At 41.4% G+C, this 8,488-nt stretch overlaps 1 protein-coding gene across 8 annotated transcripts in view; it reads right to left on the minus strand.

The window, feature by feature from the left end:
- HECTD4 (HECT domain E3 ubiquitin protein ligase 4) overlaps positions 1-8,488 on the minus strand; it is a 182,887-nt gene that overhangs the window by 91,847 nt on the left and 82,552 nt on the right. For all 8 annotated transcript variants that reach the window (XM_059408459.1, XM_059408455.1, XM_059408453.1 and 5 more), the window contains exons 9-11: positions 8,040-8,198; positions 3,591-3,704; positions 2,728-2,868 (exon numbers count right to left, since the gene is read on the minus strand). In XM_059408459.1, the coding sequence (XP_059264442.1) occupies positions 2,728-2,868; positions 3,591-3,704; positions 8,040-8,198 (414 nt within the window). The remainder of the gene's footprint in view (positions 1-2,727; positions 2,869-3,590; positions 3,705-8,039; positions 8,199-8,488) is intronic.

The following is an 8,488-nucleotide window of genomic DNA, read 5'->3' on the forward strand; positions in this document are numbered from 1 at the left end:
TACATCAACAAATAGGAAAACGTAGTTGAAATGCACAAATTTCTAGAGACACACAAATTACCAAACTCAGGAATAAAAAATCTTATAACTACATAGCCTCCAAGTATCACCTCCCTCAAAACATTAATTACTGTGGTGATTAACATATGTACACAAGTTCTCTGATGCTTGTCCTTCCTGGAGGTGGAACTTAATTCCCTTTCCCATAAGCATGAGCATGGGCTTAATGACTGGCTTCTAGCTGGAAAGGGCAAAATAGTAAATTTGCAGTGAAGAAAGCTGACATTTAAACCAAGTGATCATTTTTTTTTAAAGATTTTATTTTTATTTATTTATATTTTTAAAGATTTTATTTATTTATTTGACAGAGACACAGCGAGAGAGGGAAGATAAGCAGGGGCAGTGGGAGAGGAAGAAGCAGGCTTCCAGCTGAGCAGGGAGCCCGATGCAGGGCTTGATCCCAGGACCCTGAGATCATGACCTGAGCAGAAGGCAGAGGCTTAATAACTGAGCCACCCAGGCACCCCTAAGATCTTATTTTTAAGTAATCTCTACACCAAAGTGGGGCTCAAACTCACAACCCCAATGCCAAGAGTTGCATGCTCCACCGACTGAGTCAGCCAGGTACCCCAAACCAAGTGATCGATTTTTTTTTTTTTTTAAAGATCTTATTTATTTGGCAGGAAGAGCACAAGCAGGTGGGGAGGCAGAGGGAGGGGGAGAAGCAGGCTCCACGCAGAGCAGGGAGCCCGATGTGGGACTCGATCCCAGGACTCTAGGATCAAGACCTGCGCCAAAGGCAGTGGCTTAACCAACTGAGTCACCCAGGAGCCCCCGAAGTGATCAATTTCAATAAATCATGTTGGTATCAAGTACCCTGTGATAGGATGTAATGAAAAAAGCACTTTGCTTCTGCGGTATTCCTTCCTAAAATCTAAAGACTCAGTTCAAAATGAGAAAACATCAGGGGTGCCTGGCTGACTTAGTTGGTTAAGCGTCTGTCTGCCTTTGGCTCAGGTCATGGTCCTGGGGTCCTGGGACTGAGCTCCGAATTGGGCTCCCTCCTCAGTGGAGGGTCTGTTTCTCCCTCTGCTCCTCCCCCTCCCTCATGCTCTCTTTCCCTCTCAAAATCTTAAAAAAAAAAAAAAAAAAAGAGAAGAGAGAGAGAGAAAACATCAGATGAACCCAAACGGAAGGCCATTCTACAAAATAGTGACCAGTACTCCCCAAGAGTGTTCTTTCTCGCTCTTCAAACAGGATGACTCTATCTAGCTATGTCCATGTCGCAGATCTTTTTTCTCCCACCATCTCAAATCTGCTGCTGAGCTACTCTTTACAATCCCTGACCTTTTCAAATCCAGAATTTCCAACTGGATCTTTTTTCAAAAATTTATTTGTCGAAAAAAAAAATTTTTTTTTTAAATGTCATAGTCATCATACTTGTATCTTTTCAACAGGGCTTCCTTTAGATGTTTCAATACATATATAAAGGCTGCTTTAGTTTTCATCTGCTAAATCCAACATCGGAGTTTCACCTACAGTGTGTAGCTACTGACTTCTGTTTGGTTTGGGTTTTTTTCAGTTATTGTTTCTACTTTGCTATTTTCTTTCATCTGTGTACTTTTTTTTTTAAAGCCTGACTTCCCAGGAATCACTACCCAGAGCTCGTGAGTGACTCTCCGGCTAGTCGGCCAGTTCTCTGCTCACCCTAATCCCAACCATAGTTGCAGGCGAGCTAAGCCACCAGTCTTCTCTGTTGGTTTGCCACTCAGACTGGTACTGTTACTGACACTGTTGCTGGGCTGGAGTTTTTTCCATGTATTGCTCCAGATCAGGTTAGCCCCCTCTGGAAGCAAAGCCGATGGTTTACACGATCTGCCCCACGCTGGTGGGATTATTGCACTGACCAAGGTTAAGGTGGGACATAGGGGCATCCCCAGCTGAGAGTACCACAGACTTCCACTGTTTTTACCCAAAGTTCAGTGGTTTTTAAGAATATTCACTTCTCATTTTGGTGCATGCCCTTGGTTAGTTTCCAGAGGCTAGAAATAGTTGTTTTTGGTAATCATGTCCATTTTATCATTGCTTTATGGGGAGAGGATTTGCTCCTCTAAACCACTATAGCTGACCTTGAAGCCAGGAGATTTTAAGTTAATAGTAACTTAATATTAAGAAATACATACATCCTTTTATAGAAACTTCTAATTATAAATCTGTATATAAACAGGTTATCAATGTAAAACATTAAAATGGCCAACAATCCCATGGCCAGTACAAATAAAGAATCAACTTTTGCACCAAAGTTCTGGCAATTTTAGAGTGACATAACAGTTTTCTCTATTTATTTACATATTTATTTATTTAATCATAAAACAATCCAGCAGGGTGCCTGGGTGGCTCAGTTGGTTAAGCGTCTGCCTTCAACTCAGGTCATGATCCCAGCCAGGGTCCTGGGATCGAGCCCCACATCAAGCTCCCTACTCAGTGGGGAGTCTGCTTCTCCCTCTGCCCCTCCCCCTGCTCATGCTTTCTCCCTCAAATAAATAAATCTTAAAAAAACAAAAAACAAAAAACAAAAAACAGGCAACAAAGATGCAGGTTTCACATTCAAAGAGGGAAAGCTGTTGACACATGTTGTCGCCTGGGCTGTTACCACTTCCTAACACTCTTGAGCTCTCTATTTCATGAGGGAAAAATTGTTCCTCTGAGACTACGAGGGTGCCTCACCTTTGGGCTCAGTGATGATGTGGCTGACTCCAAGTCTCTGACAGACGTAATGGAAGGCCTGGTTCCCTGGATTGCACCATTGATCAATATAATCATTCGAGCACGTCCACAGCATGTTGTTCACTGTATCGTAACAGGCACCTGCGGAAAAAGCACACTTAACTCAACTGCCACACCATCCTCGGCCCGTATACATATTTCTCCAAAGCACTGCTAAAGAACGGAAGGGCGACTCTCTCTACTGCTGACAGTCCGCATCCCGAGTCCCGCATATTTTTCTGGCAAAGCATTAGGTTGGGATTTAGCAAGAAGGCAGGACTCCATCTCTACTTTGCTTAACTCCTTCATAAGAATGGAACAGAATGGAACTCGTTCTTAGTAACTGACTTGTGATCCTTTTAATTCCTTAAAGGATTTAAGTGGTTTAAACCAAAACCCAGGTATTAACAGAACTAATGATCATTAACACATAGTAGAAGCCTTAGTAACTGAGCCCAAGATTTAAATCTGAGCTTCCCAGGAGCCAAGGCAAAGAGAAAATCTAGTATAGTACATAATGTTCATTTCCTAACAGTAAGAAGCACACCAATGCCTCATGGGCAATGAAATAAACCTCTTCACAGCATGAGCTGTGAGAAGAATTTGTTAGGGGCATCATCATACAACCTGAAAGACACTATCCTCGATAGCAATTTATGCAGAGAAATGTCACCTACAGCCGTTTCTTATGTTGATCCTTAAATAGCAGCATCAAAAAATTCTTTCTTACAAGGAAAAGGAATTGGCAAGATTTTTGGAGAGAAATTGCTTAAATTGAATTAAATTTAAATTGAATTTTCTAAGGAAAAGTGGGCATTTCTTACCCAATCCTGGTACAAGAGCACCACGCCCCAGTGAGCTTCCAGCAGCATCTATGAGATCGGCACGACTTGTGAACTGACCATCCGAAATATTATACACCAAGCTAGAGGCAAGGACTTTGGAAACAAATATTAAGCTGTTTAATAAGCCTTACGATGACAGTCTACTTTTCAAAGTTTAAACTTAAGGCTCTTAAGACCTTCATAAAATTCACACCTTTTTTGTCATCTGTTGGTGGTAACAATGAGGAGACAGAACACAAATGTAAGACCACAAAAAAGGGTCTTCAGTCAGTTAAGTACCCTACTTCGGTTGTGGGATCAAGCCCTGTGTCTGGCCCCACCTCTCAGCAGGGAGCTCTGCTCCCTCTGCCCTTTCCCCCCTGCCCGCCTGTGTGCTCTCTCAAATAAATCTTAAACACTCACACACAAACAACCCATCACAAATGCCCTATTAAATAGTGAGCCTTATTTTTCAAAATGTTTTAAAAATGGCAACTTTTTGTTGGGCGCCTGAGTGGCTCAGTCAGTTAAGTGCCCGACTCTTGATTTCGGCTCAGGTCATGATCTCAGGGATGTGAGACTAAACCCTACACTGGGCTCTGCACTCTGTGAGCGGTCTGCTTGAGATTCTCTCTCCCTCTGCCCCTCCCCCTGTGCTCAATTGCTCTCTCAAATAAAATCTTTTAAAAAAATAAAGTGGCACCTTTTGCATAGATTTTCAATATAGATTACCAAGACTCATTGCAAGAGAAATCATGATCACTAACATCACTAGGTAATACCATTTATGAGAAACACCTTATATATAGTTGCTGCTCAATGAAGGTTGAGCATAGCTAACTCAAACATAACTCAAACATAGCTAGGTTGCTGTCCCTCCAAGCATGAACTCTAAAACTTGGAGACACTTTGGCCTTTTCCCTTAACACAGGATAGGTCAGTGATGTCAAACCTGGGCTCTAGGCTTCTGGGTTTGAATTCCAGGTCGACCTCTTCTGTGTGACCCAGAAAATGTACGAACCTCTGTTTCCTCATGTATACAGTGAAGCTAATAAAAGTACCTACCCTACATAGCTATTGTGAAGATTAAATGAATTAAAACATTTCTATAGGACCTGCACCAGCACAAACGTACTATTGTTATTTCTTCCTCACTTTTAACATAAAATTCTAGCACTATCTCTCAAGTTCCTTTTTCTTATTCCCATCCCCCTTGTAATTCAGATCCTCATCATGCCTGATCCAAGCTATCATCTAAAATGTTCTTTTGGGGGGCACCTGGGTAGCTCAGTTGAGCATCTGCCTTTGGCTTAGGTCATGATCCCAGGGTCCTGGGATCGAGCCACATATCAGGCTCCCTGCTTGGCGGGGAGCCTGTTTCTCCCTCTCCCACTCCCCCTGCTTGTGTTCCCTCTCTCGCTGTGTCCCTGTCCAAGAAATAAATAAAATCTTAAAAAATAAAACAAAGAAAAAAGAAAAAGAAACTGTACTTTCAGGACACCTGGGTGGCTCAGTTGGTTAAGCCTCTGCCTTCGGCTCAGGTCTTGATCCCAGAGTCCTGGGATCAAGTCCCACGTCATGCTCCTTGCTCAGTGGAAGTGTGCTTCTCCCTCTGCCTCCTGCTAACCCTGCTTGTGCTCTTTCTGACAAATACATAAAACAAAATCTTTCAGGGGTGCCTGGGTGGCTCAGTGGGTTAAAGCCTCTGCCTTTGGCTCAGGTCACAATCCCAGCATCCTGGGATCGAGCCCCAAATGGGGCTCTCTGCTCCGCAGGGAGCCTGCTTCCTCCTCTCTCTCTGCCTGCCTCTCTGCCTACTTGTGATCTCTCCCTCTGTCAAATAAATAAATAAAATGTTAAAAAAAATAATAATAATAATAATATCTTTTAAAAAAACAAAAATTATACTTTCTTTTCTACTTTCCACTGTGCCAACCTGCACAACAAACTATCTTCCCAAATCTCTTTTTCACTGTGTTTGCCATGCATACGTCTTTCCCCAACTTGGCCACTTAAATGCACAATACCTGCTTTTCATGACTTAAACTCAAGACCTCAGGCTGTGTCTCCTTCCTACCCAACCCTCCGCAATAACCCCTTCTCTCAGATTCTGCAGCACTTCATCTGCCCCACACGGTTCAGGCGCTGATACAGGACTGTATATTACTCTCCACTTATTTCTCTCAACCAGACCAAGCACCACGGCTTCCACTTACTGAGTAGCCTCCACAGCGACCAATGTGAACAGGACACAGAAGAAAGTTAAGCATTTATTGATTTGTTGGCCTAAAACAGAATCACTATGTAAGCTATAGCCCCATGAAAAAATGGCGTGAAGGCCTGCTTTAATCGAATGGGGCCAATTTCAACGGAGTGACAAATTGAGGCTAAAAAGAGCTTAATAAGACTAATGGTAAATAAACAGACAAATAACCCAATTTAAAAATGGACAAAGGATTTGAATAGATATTTCTCCAAAGGAGACATACAAATGGCCAATAAACACAAGAAGAGATGTTCAACATCATTTGTCATTAGGGAAATGCAAATCAAAACCACAATGAAATACTACTGCATACCCACTAGGATGGCAATAACTTTAAAAAGTAGAAAATAAAGGTCACTGAGGATGTGGAGAAATTGGAACCCTTTTATGTTGCTGATAAGAATATAAAATGGAGCAGCCACTTTGGAAAACAATTTGGCAGTCCTTCCAAAGGCTAAACATATAGCTACTGTATGACCAGAATTTTATTTCTACGTTTACACATAAGTGAACACGAGCCTCCACAGAGACTTGTCCATGAATGTTCAGAGCAATATTACTCAAAATAGCCAGAAAGCAGAAACAACCCAAATATCAACAAAATGGGGTATATCCATGCAATGGAACATAATTCAGCCATAAAAAGGAATGAAGTAATGATTCCTGCTACCAAATGGATGAACCTTAAAAACGTAAAAAAAGCCAGTCACAAAAGCACATATATATTCCCATAAATATGAGAAGTCCAGGGATAAACCCCTACAGACAGAAGCAGATCAGTGGATGCCAGGGGTCGGGTGAGGGGAGTAAGAAGGGTAGTGGCCGCTGATGGGTATGGATGAGAGGTTTCTTTTTGAAGTGATGGAAAATGTTCTAGAAGTAGACAGTGGTGATGGCTGCACAACTCTGAATACACTAAAACCACTGAATTGTACACTTGGAAGGTACGGATTTTACGGTAAGTTGTATCTCAGTGAAGCTAGTATTAAAAAAAGAGACTAATAGTAAATTTACATCATTTATTCAAGGGCTAAAGGGACATACTGGTTACATGAACTGTTAGAGAAAACAAGCTGTTGAGAAAAAGTCCAACCAATCTGCTTCTAAAGGCAAAAGAGCGTCCAGTTGTTATGCATATCTGTATCTAAATCTCAAACACATGCAATGTGTTGAATGTACTTGAAGTGGCCTAAAGGCTGATATTAGACACATGATATTGTACAAACTGCTGAGGTCAAATTTGTATCATCAGGCTGACAGTACGAAATGCTTTTTTGGAAATCTATATGTGAAATATGATCCTTTAATGGTATAACTACAAATCATTTTGAGAGGACAGAATGTGAAAAAATTGAGAATGAAAAACAGATTTTAAAAACATTTTAATTTTATGTGTCTAAATAAATTTCAAGTAAAAACACAAAGTGTTACCATATGTGAAAGGAACATTTGGGTTTTTGTTATTTCTTAGAGATACTCTCACATAACTTTATTGCATATGATCCCCAAACAATAGTGTGAGACACTACTTTTCTTTTATCTTTGCAGGCGGGAAAACTGAGGCTTGGAGGGGTAAACTTAACAGTTCTTTCTGAATTGGACCTTTTTTTGCTTCACATTTTGTTTATGTGTCCTAAAATGAAGGCATTTTACATACTTTATTATTTATTTATTTTCAAAGATTTTATTTATTTGACAGAGAGAGATACACCAAGAGAGGGAACACAAGCAGGGGGAGTGGGAGAGGGTGAAGCAGGCTTCCTGCTGAGCAGGGAGCCCGATGCAGGGCTCGACCCCAGGACCCTGGAATCATGACCTGAGTGGAAGGCAGATGCTTAACCACTGAGCCACCCAGGTGTAGCCTCACATACTTTATTTAACAGCTTTGGAATTCTATTCATAGTGGGTCAAGCTCTTGCTGTGTCATCTGCAAATATGGCAAAAGAGTATTTCCTAAAATTGTCCTGAACACACAGGATGATGGCTTTCAGAAATGTACTATTGTATCATCCACAAAAATTATAGTTTTAATTCCCCCTAACCCATAACTATATCACTAAGTTTTGTTGTTTTCAACGAGCCACTGCAAACAACAGAGGAAGTTTAACATCATTAATAGGAGAGCCTTAAATTGCAAAGTTAGAGATAAATTGGGCAAAGTGCCACAAATAAGACACACTTACTTTTTAGAGACGACAAACCACTTGTTCCCCCAAAAAGAGAACGGGTGGCAGAGCTGCCTGACCCCCCCGGGGGCGGGACCAGCATCACCAAGTATGTACCACAGGTATAGATGGGCGTTTTCCGAAGCATTTTCAGAGGCAGGCCACAGCTAGTATTTGCTGGGGAAAGGAATGGAAACAGTGTTAAGTGTTTGACACCAGATTAATTGGATTGCCAAAACATATTACAGTATGATGAAGGGGCTCCATATCCAAACAAGAATATGCCCAAATTTGGAAACTACAGCAACAAGTGGTAATCTAATGAGAAATAATGATCTTCTGGCCCAGTCTCCTGGCCCCAAGCTCCCTATTCCATGAGCGGAACACTTTTTTTTTTTTTTTATGATTTTATTTATTTATTTGACAGAGAGAGATATCACAAGTAGGTGGAGAGGCAGGCAGAGAGA

Source organism: Mustela nigripes, chromosome 8, assembly GCF_022355385.1.
Source record: "Mustela nigripes isolate SB6536 chromosome 8, MUSNIG.SB6536, whole genome shotgun sequence".
Classification (NCBI taxonomy): domain Eukaryota; kingdom Metazoa; phylum Chordata; class Mammalia; order Carnivora; family Mustelidae; genus Mustela; species Mustela nigripes.